Source organism: Somniosus microcephalus, chromosome 1 (genome assembly GCF_052327205.1).
Source record: "Somniosus microcephalus isolate GS21.2 chromosome 1, FLI_Smic_1.0, whole genome shotgun sequence".
In the NCBI taxonomy this organism is placed as follows: Eukaryota; Metazoa; Chordata; class Chondrichthyes; order Squaliformes; family Somniosidae; genus Somniosus; species Somniosus microcephalus.
In genome coordinates, this window is record NC_140987.1 from 208,884,842 (window position 1) to 208,906,193 (window position 21,352).

A 21,352-nucleotide genomic window follows, 5' to 3' on the forward strand; every position below is an offset into this window, starting at 1 on the left:
AATGACCATTTTCCTCCCTAACCTGATAAGGGTACAAGGTTATATGGAGCAGTCTGTAAAACAGCTGCTTGCGTAGCATTCCTGCACATAACTGGCACAGAATAAGCCAACTTCAGGCACTCTAGGATATGTTTACTACATCTGCTTTCAGTTTATTTTAATTAAGTCTAAAAACACAAATTAGTACATTTATGGAAATCCAGAATCAGGAACTTTGGCCAACAGATTCCAATCACACAGGCAGGATGTCAGTGAAGCAGACCACTTTGGATTATGTGGTCAGATGGCAATCAAATAATATTTCATCGAGAACTTGATTAATTGGACAAAGGCTTTAAAGGATGGGGGTTCAGATGATAAATAGGGGTGGTGTGCAAAGCTAGTCAGCAAAATAGAATGGGTTTGCTAGGCCAAAGTGCCAATACCTTTCACAGATTCTTCCCGTAAAATTTGGCTTCTAATTCTACTTTTGTTGCAAATATTTAAACCAACAAAGTGCAGGGGAAGAGACTAAAACACCTGTGTTGTTCATACAGTCAGTGACGTGAATTAGTGGATGTTTTCTTGATGCTTTGAACATTAAATGAAATTAGAACAACATATTAAAAAATGTTCTTTTGTTGAAGCAATGGACAGAGCCATTGGCAGTTTCCTTGATGCTCGTGCCATGATCACCGTAATACATATACATTTACAAAATGTGTTTACTTGCCATAGGACAGGCTTGCTTTCTCTGCATGCCACACTTTATTCATCTGTGAATCTACTGTTGCTTCCTACCTCATGCCCATCCCACTGCCACCTATGCCCCATGCTCTGGAATTCCCTCCCTACACTCCTCTTCCTTTAAGATGCTCCTGAAAACTCACTTCTTCGCCCAAACATTTGTTCACTCTTCCTATGGTTCGGCATTCATTTTCTCCTTACGCGTGTGCGAAGCATCTTGGGACATTTTTCTCTACATTAAAGGCACTATATAAATACATTGTTGTTGTAGTAAAAAGAACATACAACAGAAAGGGCTAAGAGAAGGAAAGAAAGACAGGCAGATCAAACACATTTGAATTTATATTCTGGATTCCCACATTACTACAGTGACTGCACGCCAAAAGCACTTCATTGGCTGTAAAGCGCTTTGAGATGTCCAGTGGTCATGAAAGGCGCTACATAAATGCAAGTCTTTCTTTTTTCCCCTTATGTCACATTTCCAAAGTACTTCACGGCCAATGTATTGCTTTTAAAGTGCAGTCACAGTTTTGTAGGCAAAATAACCCATTGCAAACTGCAATGTGTGAGTATCTAGTATAAGACAAGGACATGGAATAGTAACTAGCTATAGAGGAGGCGGCATGGGATAGTCGTAAGGAGAGCTAGATTGCAGAATGCGTGTTAAATATATCTACTTTATGGCCTCCATGAAACGCACATACTACTTTGTGGAGATTCCCTCCTCAACACTACCTCTTCTAGAATGAGGGCAACCTCCACCTAAGTAAAACATGCTGCTCACCATTTTCTGCACGATCAGCACTTTGTATCATCATTTTCCTGGTGGTTTATAGGGGTCAAGATGTTCATTTCCTGCTCGTTAAGGTGCTAAGCTGTGCTTATCACAACTAAATGTTGATTGGGTGTCTGAATTTATTGCAAACAGCAAGTAAAGCTGTTTGTTGGAAAGTGCATCCTTTCAAGCTGGGTGGTAATTGAAGGCAACATCAAATAAATGTGTAAAGAATCTTAATGCCCAGCAGACAGGAAATCACTCCTTAATTTCTAAATATGAAACGAAGGAGGGACTTCCCCTTTATGGGCATATAATGGGAATGAGTTTCATGATTAATAGCACTACGTCTAATTAAACAAGAAGCTATTTATCAAATCATTCTAAAACTGCAAACACATAGCTTTGATATCATGTACAACCAGCTCAGCAGGCACTGTGTTTAGAAATCTGTTGAACAAAAAATGACAGGTTTCAAAGGTTTCTTGGTGAAAACAGTGTTTCTCTTTTAGTACAGTACTGGGACTTCCTGTTAATCGATAATAGACACCATGGAGTGTGGCACTGAGCCATTGGCACCAGGAGGATTTAAATTTCATTCCTGGTTATTTAGATATCCATAGTTTAGGAAGGGAAAATCATTCAAGATTTCCCCTTCTGATTGCTACCATTCCCTCCTGCTAGAAAGTGTATGTGTAAATAACAGGAGAGGACAGGATCGGATTCAGCTGTGACACTCTCTCCCTTCCTCCATGGTCACATAGCCTGATTTCACTTCCCATCTAACCTGACGCACGGAAAAAGCCACAAGAACACTGCTAGCACTCAAGGAATCATAACCCAGCATGAATCTTCCCCCCTCAGGCAAGGAAGGATAAAATTGGTTAGATAAAGGCACAGTACCAGAATTTAAAGCTTGGCAAGAAGATATTGGTTCTTCTGGCTGGTTTCAGCCAGGGTGAGCTCTGCAGAAAGAGTTCATTGCAATCTTTAAGTTCTTACTCCCTTAAACTATAACATAGTCTCCAAAACACTCCCCACAGGTGAAGAATCCAACAACTGTACTCAGACTACACATATCAAGCAAAAAAAGGTAGGTTGCTAAATACTGCAAGTTTTACAACAAGTTAGCAATCAGTCAATATTAGGTACTTTTCCTGTGCACCATGCGTGAATAAAAGACTTCTTTGTTACTATGCCAAGGTTGGCAAAAGAGCACCTGCAATGGAAAATTTAACTAAACGCAGGTAGATGAATGTCTAATTATACTTCAACTTGCAATTGTAGAAGCATGTTTATATGGGCCGAGTAGCATATATAAACAAAAGGAAATGCTGATTCATAAAAAGCTTTTCTTTTTTTTTACAAATAAGAAAAAATTGACTGGATTTATAATAGCCTATTACCAGAGAATAGAACCAGAAAGTTCTTGCAAAGACTGAAAATAAGATGCTAAAAATAACAACTTAGCAGTTTGTAAAGATTTATATGGATCACAGGTTTTCAAACTGCGGTAATGGGAGATTCCAATGAATCCGTAAGGTAGTCAGATACTGTCTGCCATCGGATTTTATTCTGTACTTGTCGACTTAGTAGCATGTTGTTTCTGTTGCTGTATACAAATATAAAACATTTCCTGTACTTTTTCCCTTTCCATCACTGACTGGTGGTCCCAGGGATGAGTCGATATTTGCCATTGATCCCCAAGTGCGTGTCAGTATTTTCAGGGGTCCTCACATAGAAAGTTTCAAAACCAGTAATGTAGATCTCCATTTACTACATTTGCAATTTGGGTTTCAAATTATCTATGTCAGACATTCCATTTAAGAGAAATGGATAAACCAAAGCTTTCCTTAGTGCTCATTATTTCATTTATTAGCATAAAAAACCTAAACAAGTGAATTTACATTTCTAGTAGAAAGCACTTATTTTGTCCGATAACCAGGCTCAAATGATCAGAACTGAATTTTCTGTGAAAGTGTAATCACATTAAAATAGCAGTCCGGTATAAATTCTTTATATGGTTATTAGAAAAGGACACGGTTCAGGTCTAAATTGAAAAGGACAGCTTTTCACACACATGCCCCAAAAGAGTAAATGTTTTTCAAGCAACTGTTTTCACACTGCACCAATTGTCAGGGAAAGGCTTTTCCAACAAACCAACAATTGACAGCTTTATTAGTAAAGAGGACTTATAGAAAATAACACTACAAACCCAGGACAGTAAGTTTACCCAAAGAAACCTCAGAAAACCACTATTGATAGTTTCCAGTGTCTCTCCTCCTTTGTTTCTTTTGCAGTCAATTAAACATTGATCATATTGCTTCACGCCAACTGTAGGTTCTAGTTGACAATTTTTTGATGTGAAAAAGCAGATTATATTTGCAAGGAACTGTATAATAAAAACCCAATTCAGCTTATTATAGTCCGCTCCAACTCATAATGGGGCTTGCTCTCTACATTAAACGGGAAGCACATTTCCTTACCATTCGCTGACGTGGAAGGTTGAGACCAGATTCTGTTTTCAGAGGTATGGCCTTTGTTTTCTTCATCAGTGCTACAATCAAAATCTTCCTCAACTACTGACGTTTCCTGGCTCGTGGCAACAACAGTCCTAAAAGAAGAAACCCACAGAAATAGTTTGTTTACCAAAAGTCTTAATCGTTGCTCTTGAAATTTGTGATGTCTTGAAGGAAGCATTTAATTGAGCCTGATCATTGTTCTGCCCCAGCATAATCACAACATATAACACCCAAAGGCTATTCTGAGCCAACATTTTCAGTGAAAAGCACTATACCGCTCTGAACTCCTTTTTCAGTTCGTAGTAACCTTAATCGGCTCAAAGAAAGCAGAAGATTAAATCTACATAAAGAGAGTCAGTCCCGCAATGTTAGTTCACAGGCAGAATATGTAATAACTTAATAACATTGGAAACCCCTATCGCAATGCAACCTAGAGGCCTAACAGGTGACATGTGAATACTTTTAACATGGAAAACTCAGAAGGACCAGGTGACATAGGAGTTTTCAATGTATTTTATACTGGACTGCAGTGATCCACCTACCATGTTTAATAAATAATACCCTTTGTAATTAGTTATTAGAAATATCCCACAATGCTCTTTAATTCAAAAATACTTCCTAAAGTAAGTACCTTAACTATTGGGATATGATAATGTAATGTTTGTTGCATTTCTTTGCCTTTACAGTTAGCTTTATGGGTGTAATCAGGGCCATAGGTTATTCTTAGAGAGGAGCATCCTAGTTAAACCTAAAAGGCTGACAAGAAGCTCTAAAGATCAACACATATAACTGCCACTCTATTCCAGTAATTAAAGGAAATTGGAGGCGATTTTGTTCAGGCTTATGTTATTCAGGGAACGACTTTTCAATTAAATAAAAAAATTGTGATGCCCTGCAACTATGTATATACTGCACATAAGTGCTGTTACTATACTAAATGAACACAATGGACTGCAATTGCAACAGCACTCAAGTCCTAAGCAAATACCTGCTTTGACTCCTGAGTTCCGCTTGCTCATCAATGCACTTCAAATTTTCCTGCAGACTTCGAATCTTGGCCTTTTTCTCATTAAGCACTAAGATGAAGCGTGAATAGAGGTCTTGCTCCAACTCTTCTTTAGCCTTTACATATTTCTCCAATCTAAAGTGAACATGCAGCAAGAAGCATGAACTTGCAAAACAAATAATTATATACTCGAGAACATTTTTGCTAACAAAATAGATTATTTATCAATAACCCTGCAACATAAAGGCCTAGAAATTCAGTATAGCCACTTTTGGGGCGGTAAAGTCGGGCGGCCGCTGAAGTTTGCGCCCGGCGCAAAGTCGAGGCCACTTCGCCGATATTCAGTAGCATCGCCCTAAGAGGTTGCTGCAGCGCTAAAACTGGCGATGCACGACTATCTTTAGGCGCTAAGCCGGCGGTGCTGAGCTATACCGCCGAGGCCGGGCACAGCACAGGTGCGGTGATTTCTTCATTGACGGCAGACACGCTGGCGCCGGCCATCTCTTAAAGGGGGAAGGGTCGATTTGTTTGGCTGCCACGCCCTGGACACTGCAGCCCTCCACCTAGGCCTGAGCACTGCTGCTGCAACTCTTCACCGCCCAGGACGATGCAGAAGGTCCGGGAGAGAGCGCTGCGCTTTAGCAAAGGTGACCTGAGGCTGCTGGTTAGCGCAGTGGAGCGAAGACGCCATGTTTTGTTCCCTGACAGTGGCAAGAAGCCGGTGCCCAGCGTCTACCGCAAAGCCTGGAGGGAGGTCTCCAACAGGGTGACATCCAACAGTGTGGTTGCCAGGAATCCTGTACAATGCAGGAAAAAGTTCAACAACCTCACTCGGATTGTCAGGGTGAGTACCCTTTCCAGTGTCCTCCTCATCCTTGCATGTGCACCTCACATTATGGACAAAGGGACCTGAAAGCCCTAATGGCCAGCCCTCATCCAGCAGCTATGGGACTGGCATGAACATCAATTGCACATTCTGCACTTTACACACTGTCCAAGCTATTCGACCATGGGAGGCAGTGCAGACAAGATCAGGGCTACACAATGTCCAAGCTATTCGACCATGGGAGGCAGTGCAGACAAGATCAAGGCTACACAATGTCCAAGCTATTCGACCATGGGAGGCAGTGCAGACAAGATCAGGGCGTAGCCAGATTGCGACCGGTGGAGGCCGACCTCAGCACCAAGAGCTCACCGACCTAGACCAGCGCGTGGAGCACATTATGGGAGTCCGTGTGATTGGCCCCGTTGCCACTGGAGATGCCGACCTTGTTCTGGGCACCAATGGTAAGGACATCACCTTTTGGACCTCTCTCGTTCCACTTGCGCATCAGATCAACATCCTTTGCCACTGTCCAACCAATGCGGTGAATGGCACCACTCATGCCTCCCTCGCTGACGCCCTGTCCTCTAAAGCTACTCTTGTGCCTTCCTGCTTTCAGATGGTGAATCGCCAGGTGAGGAGGCGGGCCTTGAAGCTGCCAGTGACAGCCCCTCGGAAGAGGAGGAGGAAGAAGAGGTAGCCGGCCCATCAGTGGCACCCTCAGCCGCGGCAGCCCATGGCGATGTAGGGGACACGTCTTCCCTGGAGGGGAGCCTGGGGGAAGGGTCGCAGGAGAGTGAAGTTCCTGGGCCCAGCGGCCTGCAGCAACACGGGAGGGGTGGGGAAGCTCGGCGGCCTTCTCCCCAGAGGGTGAGTGCGGCCTCCAGTCCTGCGACGGTCAGCGCAGAGGAGGTGCGCCTCCTAGAGGAAATGGCCGTCGACTCGGAGCGCAGGCACACGGAGCTCATGGGGGTAGTGGCACGGATGCCTGACTCCATACTGTCACTGGCTCGGAGTGTGGAGGAATTCGGGGCAGCACAGGCCAGGAGTCTCCAGGAATTCGGGGCAGCACAGTCGGCAAGTACCCAAGTGCTCACTCGTGCCGTCCAGTCACTGGCTGGGAGTGTGGAGGAATTCGAGGCAGCACAGTCGGCGAGTACCCAAGTGCTCAGTCGTGCCGTCCAGTCACTGGCTGGTCTTATGCGGCCACAGACCAGGGCAACACGGGCACTAACTGGTGCCACACTGGCTGCATCAGCCAGGCATCGCCAGGGCACCCGCCGCCCTGCAGCAGCCCAGCGGGCTGTCCTTCAGCAGTTTGCTGCGCATGCTGCAGTGCTGGCCCGGGCGACTGCCACTGTATCAGGCGACCAGCGAGCGCCTGCCATCAGCCAGCTTGCCCCCATTCCTGCAGCCGACACTGCCACTCCACCAGTGCAGCTGCCACCAGCTGCTGGACACACTGATGCCGCCCAGCCACAGCTGCAGCAGTCACCAGCCGGCCCCTCGAGGGCCAGAGCTCGTGCAGGCCGACCCCCAAGGGCATCTGCCGTCTCGCCATGTGCCCCTCAGGAGCCTTCCCCCAGCCTTGCTGCAGCCACTGGGCTCCAATTGAGGAGGAGCAGCAGGGCGGGCAGGGGCCGCACAAGTATGCGCAAGGCATCGCCCTCGCGGGCCAAAAGGTAGAAGGTGTGGGCAAATGTGTTGTTTTTATGAAGGCCGAGGATGTTGTGTTTGTTTTTATGAAGGCCAAGGATGACGGTCATTTTTGTTTCACTGTTCTGTTAATCCTCTCCAGGTTGTGGGAGCGAGTTATGTGTCTGACTGTTTTTTTTTTTTTTTTTCTGTTTCTGTTTGTCATGTGGGAAGGGCACAGAGTTTGTGGAATAAACAATTTTCTTTAATCAGATTGTCCATGTTTGAACTTTGAAGTTTTTGTTGCCTTGCCCGGCTGAGGGCTTGCGGAGCGGCTGCATTCATGTTCTTTCATTGGCACAAGCCATTCCCCGAGAAGGGCCTAGAACCTACGTTCAATAAGCCGCCGACGGGCGGCCCTTGGACCTTGTGCCTCCCTCCTGTGCTGGTCCTCCTCCTCCTGCTCCTCCTCCTGAGGTGGTGCTCCAATCTGTGGTGGCAATGCCCGAGTCCTGCGGATAACCAGGTTGTGCAGCATGCAGCAAACGACCACGAAATGGGAGACTCGCTCCGGAGCATACTGCAGGGCTCCGCCGGAACAATCCAGGCAGCGGAACCGTTGCTTCAGGACGCCGATTGTTTGTTCGATGATGTTCCTGGTCGCTTGATGGCTCTCGTTGTATGCCTCTTCAGCAGGGGTCCTGGGCGCGCGGAGCAGGGTCATGAGCCAGGTACACAAAGGATAGCCTTTGTCCCCGATAAGCCATCCTCGTGGGTGAGGCTGTGCCTGGAACATGTCAGCCACAGTAGTCTGTCGCAGGATGAAGGCATCGTGGCTGCTGCCTGGAAAGCGGGCATTGACAGCTAGGATGAGCTGCCTGTGGTCACACACCAGCTGCACGTTCAGCGAATGGTAGCCCTTCTGGTTGCGGTATTCCTCGGCATTCTCCACAGGTGCCCGCAAAGCCACATGCGTGCAGTCAATGGCGCCCTGCACCATGGGGAAGCCCGCTATTCTTCCAAATCCCATTGCACGCTGTTGCTGCTTGTCCAGGGTCATGGGGAAGGAGATGAACTGACGTCTCCTTCTGAAAAGGGCATTGGTCACCTGGCGGATGCAGCAATGCACGGCGAACTGGGAGATGTTAGCAATGTCCCCAGCAGCGGATTGGAAGGAGCCGGTGGCATAGAAGTTGAGAGCCACCGTCACCTTCACTGCCACCGACAGAGACGTCCTGCACCTCAGCTGTGGCTGCAGATCTCTCCGAAGCAGCTGGCAGATCTCTGTGACCACCTCCCTTCAGAATCGCAGCCTCCTAACACACTGGTCGTCAGACATGTTGAGATAGGAGAACTGCTGGCGGTAGACCCTGGGTGGGTAAGGCCTCCCTTGGCGACGCCTGTTGCCCCCTCTCTGTCTAGCCAGGGCTCGCACTCTCTCACAGCGTCTGTGAGCCCTTTGGATGTAATTGTGAAAGCCAGCGTTGACACCCATTGCAGCCCCCATAATATGCTGGCAAACAATGAGATATGAATGAAGGCAAAGACAATTGCAAAGCTGTGGCCTGAAGCCAGAAGTACCTGTCCTAGTGTTGGGCCAAAGCAGTAAGCTCTCTACCTTGGTCTCTCTCCAAAGATCCGTATCACAAGAATGAGTGCTGCAAAATGGCAGCCTTTTATAGTGCAGGTGAAGTGCCCTTTAATTTGCGCTCCCCGCGGCCCGCATCGGCTGAGCACCGTTCCACTCAACAGTCGCTAGGGCCGCCAGGCGCACAATGGGCCGGCGCGACTGAAGTTCCGGTTGGGGGCGCACAAAGGGCGTTGCACGAGGAAATGACATCATGATCTGCACGCGCAGCTGAGCGCGCGCAAAGACTTTGCGCCGGCGCTAAATGTCTACTGAAGTTGGGGTGAGGCGCAGATCGCGCTGCGCCCGGGCACTAAGCGCCTAGCGCTCGACATCTACTCCTCCTAAGGCGCTAACGGCTGGCGCAACCAACTGAATTTCTAGCCCAAAGACTCTAAAATTATTCATCTTTGTATTATCATTGTGCATCAAGGGCCTCAGGTGTACTGTCAGTACCTGTACCCACTCCAACTCCTACCAAAAATTAGCCAGAGTACAGCCAAGCCTTCATATAAAATTGGAATACAATTTAGTATAATCAACAACAGCAAAAGAATTATCCTAAGTTTGCGATCTAATCTTGGGGCTTAGATGACAGTCTGAGAGGTGATCTTATACTACTTAAACAAGTTTAGTGCAAAATCACAGGGAGATTCCAAGAGAATAAAAATAAAGAAAACAGCTTACCAAAAAAAACCCAGTGCCATTGTAATTAAAGTTCTGAGAGTAACTCTATAGAGAAACAACCCACCAATAGCTACTGAATGCTTAGCTTTAGTCTTTGATTTCACTATCTCAACAACTGAGATCACAGAGATTATATGAACAATTTGAAGACTTGGCATTGATTTATGAACACATCACATCAGAACATCCCTTTTTAAAAAAAACAAAGTTATTCAATTGTATTTGTTTTAAAAATATATTTTTAATTGATTTATTTCTGTATGTAGGATTAATATTATACTACAATGCATAAACAACAATGTACAATACTTATGCTCAAGACAAAGTTGGATGTAGTAAAATTAAGACCCGGAGAGTGTATGGCCTAACTTTGACCCAAAGTCTACAACCCACAGATGTTTACTTTGAAATGAATAAAAAGACATTATTAAAACATTCCCACACTAAATCAGTCATTAATAACCAGATTAAGCCAAAGCTGGTGGAATTACTACCATAAAATATGTTTTGTGTTATTAAAAGAAGAATCTTTGAAAATTAAGGACCAGTAAGAAAAGTCAGTTTATTACTACCAAGGTCTTCCTGATCTGTGTTGGTTTAATTGACTGCGAGACTGCAGCTGCCGCTTCTAATTTTCCTATATTATATCACTCCATAACGTGAGTTAAGATTTACTTCAGATACTCAAGGTCACCCTTTTTGTTTAACTTTCCTTTAACGGCACTAAAAATATTAGTTGAAATAGGCATGATTTTGATGTCCTTTGAAAAATAGCCATGTGTAAACCGTTTACAGATTTTATACCTTTATCAAAAGACAAATATTTTAAAAATAAACTATGACCATTTATTTATAAGAATACAATTCTAACCTTCCAATGTTATCACAGATCTGATTGATGCAACCAACAAAATACTCTGAATTAGCCACTCAAATGCTGCTCTTTGAAAGTACAATTACAGAAAATTATTTTTGCATGTCACATGTAGAAGTGTACAATTCAGTCCTGTTAAGTATGTAACTTACTTATCATGGAATTTTATGCTTCGATCAAAGAAATGATCAATTTGTATTACTTCATATGTACTTTAGCCCATTTAATTCCTTGTGCTGAAAATAAATCGTAGCGCAAAACTCTGGCCTTTTCCAATACGTTATTAGTTCTGCTCAACCACACCCTCACCACCACCTTTGATGCCCTAGTCCCTATTAAAACAATTACTCTATCTCACCATGGCCATTCCCCCTGGTATGGCCCTCATCTTCGCTCCCTCAAGTCCAAGGGACGCAGACTTGAAAGGATATGGCGGACAACTGGTTTAGTCATTCGCCACCAGATCTGGCTGGACCACAAAGCATTATCGGGTCCTACTCTCGTCTGCCAAACTTGCTCATTATTCCAGAATCATTCTGGAATGCAAAGATAAACTCTGGCTTCTATTCTACACTGCTAGCCATCTTCTTAAACCCCGCTCCCCTGTCTCCTCCACCCTCACCTCTGACAAGTGTGAGGAGCTCATGGACTTCTTTGTCTCTTAAGTTATTAAGACCATCCGTTCAGCTGCCTCTGCCACTTCCCTTCCTTCCCCTAGCCCAGTGGGCCAAACTCCCTGCCCTAGCCCACATCTTTCTCCAGTTTCTCTGTTCTCCCCTCATGTCTCCATGCTCATCTTGTCCTTGAGACCTACTTCCTGCTCTGTCAACCCTATTCCCACCAAACTGCTGACCACCCAACTTTCTTTTCTGTCTCCCATGTTAGCTGACATTGTAAATGGTTCTCTCGCCTCTGGTACTGTCCCCCTCTCCCTCAAATCAGCCATCATCACCCCTCTCCTCAAAAACCCAACCCTTGACCCCTCTGTCCTTGCAAACTGCCGCCCCATATCCAACCTCCCTTTCCTCTCCAAAATCTTTGAATGTGCTGTCGCCTCCCAAATTCGTGCCCATCTTTCTCGAAACTCCATAGAAACATAGAAAAATAGGAGCAGTAGGCCATTCAGCCCTTCGAGCCTGCTCCACCATTCCATATGATCATGGCTGATCCTCCATCTCAATACCATATTCCCACTCTCTCCCCACACCCCTTGATGCCTTTTGTTTCTAGAAATCTATCTGTCTCCTTCTTAAATATATTCAGTGACTTGGCCTCCACAGCCTTCTGTGGTACAGAATTCCATAGGTTCACCACCCTCAGTGAAGAAATTTCTCCTCATCCCATGCTTAAATCCCTCCAATCAGGTTTCTGCCCTTGCCACAGTACCGAAAGGGCTCTCGTCAAAGTCACAAATGACATCCTTTGTGACTGTGACAAAGGTAAAATATCCCTCCTCGTCCTTCTTGACTTGTCTGCAGCCTTTGACATGGTTGACCACTCCATCCTCCTCCAACACCTCTCCACCGTCGTCCAGCTGGGTGGGACTGCACTCGCCTGGCTCCATTCTTATCTATCTAATCGTAGCCAGAGAATCACCCGTAATGGCTTCTCTTCCCGCTCCGCATCGTTACCTCTGGTGTCCCCCAAGGATCTATCCTTGGCCCCCTCCTATTTCTCATCTACATGTTGCCCCTTGGTGACATCATCCGAAAACACAGCACCAGTTTCCACATGTACGCTGATGACACCCACCTCTACCTCACTACCACTTCTCTCGACCCCTCCACGGTCCCTAAATTGTCAGACTGCTTGTCTGACATCCAGTTCTGGATGAGCAGAAATTTTCTCCAATTAAATATTGGGAAGACCGAAGCCACTGTCTTCAGTCCCCGCCACAAACTCCATCCCCTAGCCACTGACTCCATCCCTCTCCCGAACATCTGCCTGAGGCTGAACCACACAACCTTGGTGTCATATTTGACCCTAAAATGAGCTTCCAACCACATATCCGCAGCATAACTAAGACCGCCTATTTCCACCTCAGCAACATCGTCCATCTCCACCCTTGCCTCAATTCATCCGCTGCTGAAACCCTCATCCATGCCTTTGTTACCTCTAGACTTGACTATTCCAACGCACTCCTGGCTGACCTCCCACATTCTACACTACGTAAACTTGAGGTCATCCAAAATCCAGCTGCCCATGTCCTAACTCGGACCAAGTCCCGTTCACCCATCACCCCTGTGCTCGCTGACCTACATTGGCTCCCAGTTAAGCAACGCCTTGATTTCAAAATACTCATCCTTGTTTTCAAATCCCTCCATGGCCTCGCCTCTCCCTCTATGTAATCTCCTTCAGCCCCACAAATACCACCCCCCACCACCTTGAGATATCTGCACTCTTCTAATTCTGCCCTTTTGAGCATCCCTGATTATAACCGCTCAACCATTGGTGGCTGTGCCTTCTGTTGCCTAGGCCCCAAGGTCTGGAATTCCCTGCCTAAACCTTTCCATCTCCTTTTCCTCCTTTATGACACTCCTTAAAACCTACTTTGACCAAGCTTTTGGTCACCTGCCCTAATTTCTCCTTATGTGGCTTGGCGTCAAATTTTTTGTCTTATAATACTCCTGTGAAGCGCCTTGGGACGCTTTACTACGTTAAAGGCGCTATATAAATACAAGGTGTCATTGTTGTTGTAGTTTGCAAATAGTAACTAATCTTCGGCACCAACCAACCAGATAACAGCTAGCTAATGCTTAGGCATTTAAGTAACACACCTAGATTCAGAAATTTTATGTATAACGGCAGCAAATGGGAAGTTATTCAATATAAATAAAAACAAACTATTCTATCTTCTATAGAGCATTAATTAGGTTATATTTCAGATATCATGCATCATTCTGAGCCAGCTACTTTCAACAGGACATTAATATATTTAGAAAGGTTCACAGAAGAATGAAAGAATTGATTGCAGGATCTAAGGCTATATGTTCTGAAGGGAGTCGCATAGAACTGAATTTATTTTCATTGGAACAAAGATGATTGAGGTGGGGCATTACGCTGTTCGTTAAAATTTTTAAGAGAAGCAGATACTATAAATGTAATGAAGTTATTTGACTTAGACTGTGAATGCAGATCTAAAGGGCAGGAGTATAAAATGAAAATAGCTAAAAGTACTAATTACAAGTTTGCTATACAGTTATCTGGTTAGGAATGTGATTGAGGGTCAGAAAGAATCACCAAGACAAAAAGATTGGTTCTAGAGCTGCTGGAGCCATGCTACTGTCAAGTTAAGAAGGGCGGCTAATCACGAAAGAATAATATAGGCTGCCATAAGAACATAAGAAATAGGAGTAGGAGTAGGCTATTCGGCCCTTCGAGCCTGCTCTGCCATTCAATGAGATCATGGCTGGTGATCTGCCTCGATTCCATTCACTGGCCCTATCACCATATCCCTTGATGCCCTTACTAGTCAGAAATCTATCGACTTCTATTTTGAATATACCCAATGACTGAGCCTCCACAGCCCTGTGGGGTAGAGAATTCCAAAGATTCACCACCCTCTGAAGAAATTTCTGCTCATCTCAGTCCAGAATGGCCTACCCTTTATCCTGAGACTGTGGCCCCTGGTTCTAGACTCCCCAGCCAAGGGAAACATTCTCCCAGCATCCATTCTATCAAGCCCTGTAATAATTTTATATGCTTCAATGAGATCCCCTCTCATTCTTCTGAATTCAAGAGAATACAGGCCTAGTTTACTCAATCTCTTCTCATACGACAGTCCCGCCATCCCAGGAATCAATCTCTTGAACCTTCGTTGCATTCCCTCTATGGCAAGTATATCCTTCCTTAGGTAAGGAGACCAAAATTATACACAGTACTCCAGGTGTGGTCTCACCAAGGCCCTATATAATTAGAGTAAGGCTTCTTTACTCCTGTACTCAAATCCTCTTGTAATGGAGGCCAGCATACCATTTGCCTTCCTAATGGCTTGCTGCACCTGCACATTCACTTTCAGTGACTCCTGTACAAGGACACCCAGGTACCATTGAGCATCTGCATTCCCCAATCTTTCACCATTTAGGAAATACTCAGCCGTTCTGCTTTTTCTACCAAAGTGGATAACTTCACATTTATCCACGTTATAATCCATCTGCCATGTTTTCGCCCACTCACTGAGCCTGTCGAGATCCCCTTGAAGCCTCTTCACTTCCTCTTCGCAACTGACGCTGCCACCTAGCTTTGTGTCATCAGCAAATTTGGAAATGTTACATTTAGTCCCCTCATCCAAATCGTTGATAACAGATTGTGAATAGCTGGGGCCCAAGCACCGATCCTTGCAGTACCCCACAAGTCACAGCCTGCCATCCTGAAAAAGTCCTGTTTATCCCTACTCTTTGTTTTCTGTCTGTTAACCAATTCTCAATCCATGCTAGTATATTACCCCCAATTCCATGTGCCCTAATTTTATTCACCAACCTCGTGTGGGACCTTATCGAAGGCCTTCTGAAAATCCAGATACACCACATCTACCGGTTCCCCTTTGTCTACTCCACTAGTTACATCCTCAAAGAACTCCAATAGGTTTGTCAAACAGGATTTCCCTTTCATAAATCCATGTTGACTCTGCCCAATCTTACTATTATATTCTAAGTGCCCAGTTATTGCATCCTTTATAATAGATTCCAGCATTTTCCCAACTACTGACGTGAGGCTAACAGGTCTGTAATTCCCCGTTTTCTCTCTCCCTCCTTTCTTAAATCGAAGGGTTACATTTGCTATCCTCCAATCTGCAGGAACCGTTCCAGAATCTATAGAATTTTGGAAGATGACAACTAATGCTTTCACTGTCCCAATGGCCACCTCTTTCAAAACCCTAGGATATAGGTCATCCGGTCCTTGGGATTTATTGACTTTTAGTCCCATTAATTTTGCTAGTACTTTTTGCTGATAATTTCTTTAAGTTCTTCATTCTTGCCACACCCTTGGTTCTCTCATATCTGGGAGGTTGTTTGTGTCTTCCTCCATGAAGACAGAAACAAAATATTTATTTAATTTCTTGCCATTTCCTCATTCCCCATTATAAATTCTCCCGTCTCTGACTGTAAAGGACTTACATTTACCTTCGCCAACTTTTCTTTTTCACATACCTATAGAAGCTTTTACAATCCGTTTATATTTTTTGCTAGTTTGTGCTCATATTCCATTTTCCCTTTTGTCTTGTTTTGCACACTTTGTACAAAAATAATAAATTGCAGGACAACGGAGTATTACAGTTTAAACTCTTTTATGAAGCATCAGGTCTGTGATCTCAATCATACAGCACAGTGGGGACAAGATGGAGTTTGGACCCCTAGCCTGGGTCTTCAAGAACAGTAGCAGCCCTTACAGATGCCTGCAGGCCAATGATAATTCAATATGCAAATATTACATCCCCTTTCTTTTAAAAGAAAAATGTTATGCATTACTTTTAAACCTTTCTTCTACCTAATGTTTTCGGTAGCATAAACATATAAGTAAACTCAGCATTTAACTATCACTGAAAACATCTCAACGTTTCAATAACAATGTACAGTTTTTTTTAGGGCAGCGATCCGCCTACACCCTTTGACAGTTCACAAGTCAAGGATAACTCCAGGCTTGACCTCTCGTCCCGACCTTGTGTGGTATGGAACGGAGCATGCTCCTGAATCGGTCAACAATTCCGGTTCAGGTTTAGGTTCAGGTTCAGGTAAGTATGATGTGTTTTGTGTACTGCTCTGTTCATCACTCTGTTGAACTGATCCGCTCGTCGGAATGACGGTGTTGTTCCTTGGTGTTCAGGAGGTGCCTGCGATTGCGGCGTTACACCTGTCCTTCTGGGGTGCGGATGTGATACGATCGCTCAGTGTCAGCTGGCTGGATGACGACTGCTGGCTTCCAGTAGTCATGCTCCTGGATTCTGATGGATTCTTCATTGTGCAGCGGCGGCAGTAGTCTAGCTGACCTGTCATAGTATCTCTTTTGGTGTTGCTGTCTCTGTACATGTTTTGTATGCACTTGCTTGCAGCTGACGACCTCTGGCTGTAGCTGCTGGTTGGTGCTTGGAAGGATTGAGCGAAGTCTGCGGCTCATCAACAGCTGTGCTGGTGACTTGAAGTTGTCAACCGGAGTGTTGCGGTACTCAAGGAGACTGATGTAGGGGTCTCTTTTGTCCGCTTTGACTTTGTCCATGAGTGTTTTTGCAATCTGGACAGTTTTTTCTGCAAGGCCATTATTTGAGGGTAATGTGAGCTTGATGTGACATGTGTGAAATCCCATGCCTTGGCAAACGACTCGAACTCTTTTGATTTGTATTCGGGGCCATTGTCTGAGACTAAGGTCTCTACAATGCCATGCCTGGCAAAAGGCTGCCTTTAGCTTGTGGATCACAGCTGCAGATGTGGTGCTGTGAAGCTGGTCCAGTTCAAAAAATCTGCTGTAGTAATCAACAGTCACTATGTAGTCCTCGTTGTTCCATGTGAACAGATCCGTTGCCGCGACCTGCCAGGGCCTGTCTGGGATACGGTGAGGTATCATGGGCTCTTTGACATTTAATGGGCGGCGATCTAGACAAATGGAACATTTTCCGACAATGTCCTCAATGTGTTTGTACATTCCGGGCCAAAACAATGTCACGTGCTCTTTGTTTGCATTTTTCCATGCCCATATGTCCAGCATGAATTTTTGTCAACATCTCTTCTCTGAGACTGGTAGGAATGATGATTTTCTCCCCTTTGAAGACGATTCTGTTGATTTGTGACAGTTCGTCTCTGTGGTTCCAGAATTCAGATATGCTCTGAGGGCATTTCCTCCTTTCCTCAGGCCATCCTTCATGTATGACTTTGCTCAACAGTGTGAGTTGTGCAGCTTTCTCTGTTCCTGCTCGGATCTTCTTCAGTTTTGAGTCACTCACAGGTAAGCTGTTGTACACCATGTGCACCTGCACATCCATGCCTTCACTGAGGCTGTTGTCCTGGTTGCTAAGAGACTTTCTGGAGAGCGTGTCTGTGACAGGAATGTCTTTGCCTGGACGGAGAATGATTGTGAAGTCATACTTCTGTAGCTGAAGGATCATTCTCTGTAGCCTTGGTGGGGCTGCGTCTAGTGGTTTCATGATTGACTCGAGGGGCTTGTGGTCGGATTCCACAATGACTTGTCGGCCATAGACGTACTGGTGGAAAGGCTTACATCCAAACAGAATTGCATATAGCTCTTTCTCGATTTGAGCACAGTTGATTTCACTGTCTGAGAGAGATCTGGAAGCGTAGCCGATGGACTTTCCTTCTTGCAGTAATACTGCGCCTAGTCCGTACTTTGACGCGTCCACTTGTAGTCTGAGCTCTTTGTTGGGGTCGAAGTAGGCAAGAACTGGTCCTGGTTCTCTGGTGATTAGGTCTTTCATTTTCTGAAATGCTGTGTCATGTTGTTTGCCCCACAGGAACTCATTGGATTGTTTGAGCAACTGACGCATGGGTGCGTTGATTTCGGAGAGGCTCGGGGCAAACTTGGCTAAGTAGTTAAACATGCCTAGTACTGTCTCTAGCTCTGCGTGGTTCTTCGGCGGCTCCATCTTCTTGATGGCGGAGATTTTCTCTGGATCCGGTTTAATGCCATCAGTTGAGAGGCGATGCCCGAAATAACTGATCTCTGTGGATCCGATTATGCTTTTCTCGGGGTTGAGCCGGATACCTTTCTCCCGTGATCTTTGTAGCATCGCACGGAGGTTCCTGTCATGTTCCTCTCTATTCCTGCCATAGATGAGGATGTCGTCTACGATTGTGACTACTCCGTCGAGGCCTTCATAGGTTTCATAGAAACATAGAAGATAGGAGCAGGAGTAGGCCATTCGGCCCTTCGAGCCTGCTCCGCCATTCAACGAGATCATGGCTGATCATCCAAACCCTAGCACCCAGTCCCTACACCGACAGCCATCCCACCCAAGCTCTATCCCCGTAACCCCGTAACCCCACATATTTAATCCCCCCTAACACTAAGGACCAATTTTTATCATGGCCAATCAACCTAACCCGCACATCTTTGGACTGTGGTAGGAAACCGGAGCACCCGGAGAAGACCCACGCAAACACGGGGAGAATGTGCAAACTCCACACAGTCACCCGAGGCCGGATTTGAACCCGGGTCCCTGGCGCTGTGAGGCAACAGTGCTAACCACTATGCCACCGTGCTGCCCGTTTCGTCGATCTTCCGCTGGAATTCATCCTGAGCTGAGATAAGACCAAATGGTAAACGCAGAAATCGGTAGCGTCCAAATGGTGTGTTGAACGTTGTTAGCTTAGATGACTCTTCCGTGAGCTTGATAGTCCAGTATCCTGATCGTGCATCCATTACACTGAAGTAACATGCTCCCACTAGCTTGGGTGTGATGTCATCTAGCGTTGGTAGAGGGTAGTGAGGGCGTTTGATAGCCTTGTTCAAATCTCTGGGGTCGAGAGAGACTCTGAGCTTGCCTGTACGTGGTTTCTCAACCACTACTAACGCATTGACCCACTCTGTCGGTTCTGTTTCCCGGACGATGATTTCTGTATTCTCCATGCTCTGCAGCTCCTCCTTCAGGCGACTATGTAGAGCAAGGGGTATCCTTCTCAGTGGGCAAACGACAGGGGTTGCTGCTGCGTCAAGGTGAATAGTGCATTCACCTGGGAATAGTCCGATTCCTTTGAAAACGTCAGCAAACTCCTCCATGACTGTCTGCTTCTCAACTGGTGCTGTCAATGATAGCACTAGCTTGACGAGGTCTATGTCTAAACATGCCTTTAGACCTAGCACTGGAGGTGCTCAAGTGTCAACAATGTAAAAGTCCAACATCATGTCGCTTTCTTTGTACTTGCATTTCATCACGCATGTGCCTTTTACAATGAGCTGCTCACCCCCATAGCTGGTCAGTCTGCGTGAGGTGGGCTGTAGCTCACACTCATCCTTCAAGCTGTGATACTCACTCAGAGGAATTACATTAACCTGAGCTCCAGTGTCTAGTTTAAACCTAAGCTCTGTGCCCTGTTTTCCTATCTCAATATCTGCAAATGCTTGCTCAGTCTCTGAAATCTGTTTTTTCTGTGACACAGAATCAATAAACAGTTCCTCTGCATTTGGCTCTCTATCTGGCATTTGGCTGTCACTCACTGTGTGTACTGCTAATCCACAAACAGTCCTGCAAACTTTAGCAAAGTGGTTCCGTTTACCACATTTAGCACATTGCCTTCCTTTGCCAGGGCATTGCATCTTTTCCCCGTGCATCTTGTTTCCACAATAGCCACAGTTTTTGAAGCATTTTATGTCTGTGTCGCTCATTTTTAGAACTCAACACGCTCTCTGGGCGGTGTTCTTTGGTGTGTGTCTATTACCTGCGTGCACTGTCTGTTCAGTCGAGCTGCTCATGGCGCCGGTTATGGTTTTCAACTGTGCTTGGGCTATCTCGTGCGATCTAGCTATGTCCATAGCTTTGTCCAGCGTTAGCCCGGACCCAACATTCAAAAGTTTCTCTCGCACTTTAGCTGAATGTATTCCAAACACGATGCGGTCTCTGACCATTTCATCTTTATCTGCATATTCACAGTCTTTTACCAGCAGTTTTAACTCAGTCACGAACTGTTCAAACGACTCACTAGCTCCTTGTACTTTCTCCTGAAACTTGTACCTAGCGAATATCGTATTTGTGTTGGGCATCACATGATTCAAAACAGTCAAAATAACTTTTCAGTACCTTTGCTTCATCCGCGGTGAGAGACCATGTGTTAAAAATGTCTCTCCCTTTTTCTCCGATCCACAGGAGTAGGTAGCTGCATCTTTCTTCCTCCCTTTTGCTTTTCAACGGACCCGAGAACATTAACTCCACGTGTTGCTTGAACTTGCGCCATTCTCTATGTAAGTTCAAAGATTCCCAATTCATTCGAGGCAAGGGAGCTCCAACGATGTCCATTTCAAATCCCTGTTCTGACACCATATCTTGTTTTGCACACTTTGTACAAAACTAATAAATTGCAGGACAACAGAGTATTACAGTTTAAACTCTTATGAAGCATTAGGTCTGTGAACTTACTCATACAGCAGTGGGGACAAGATGGCATTAGGACCCCTAGCCTGGGTCTTCAAGAACAGCAGCAGTCCTTACAGATGCCTGCAGGCCAATGACAACTCAGCATGTGATCACATGAATATAATAGGTATTCCTTACAGATGCCTGCGGGCCAATGATAATTCAATATGCAAAGGTTACACCTTTATCAATTTCTTGGTCCCCCTTTGCTGATTTCTAAAAAGATCGCAATCCTCAGGCTGACTGCTTTTTCTGGCAACTTTATGAGCTTCCTCCTTAGACTTAATACTAGCTTTAATTTCTTTTGTTAGCCATGGTTGGATCACTTTTCCTTTTGGGTTTTTATGCCCTAGAAGAATATATGTTTGTTGCAAATTATGCATTATTTCCTTGAATGTTAGCCATTGTATGTCCACCTTCATACCTTTTAGTGTAGTGTCCCAATCTACCATGGCCAACTTGTCCCTCATACCCTTGTAGTTTCCTCTGTTTAGATTGAAGACCTTAGTTTCAGATTGGACTACATCACTCTCAAAGTTAATGTAAAATTCAATCATATTATGGTCACTTGTCCCTAAAGGCCCTTTTACCACAAGATTATT

General features: G+C 45.2%; 1 protein-coding gene across 2 annotated transcripts in view; it reads right to left on the minus strand.

Moving 5' to 3' along the window:
- Positions 1–21,352, minus strand: part of xrcc4 (X-ray repair complementing 4) — a 583,131-nt gene that overhangs the window by 361,527 nt on the left and 200,252 nt on the right. For both annotated transcript variants that reach the window (XM_085989376.1, XM_085989378.1), the window contains exons 5-6: positions 5,012–5,164; positions 3,988–4,115 (exon numbers count right to left, since the gene is read on the minus strand). In XM_085989376.1, the coding sequence (XP_085845502.1) occupies positions 3,988–4,115; positions 5,012–5,164 (281 nt within the window). The remainder of the gene's footprint in view (positions 1–3,987; positions 4,116–5,011; positions 5,165–21,352) is intronic.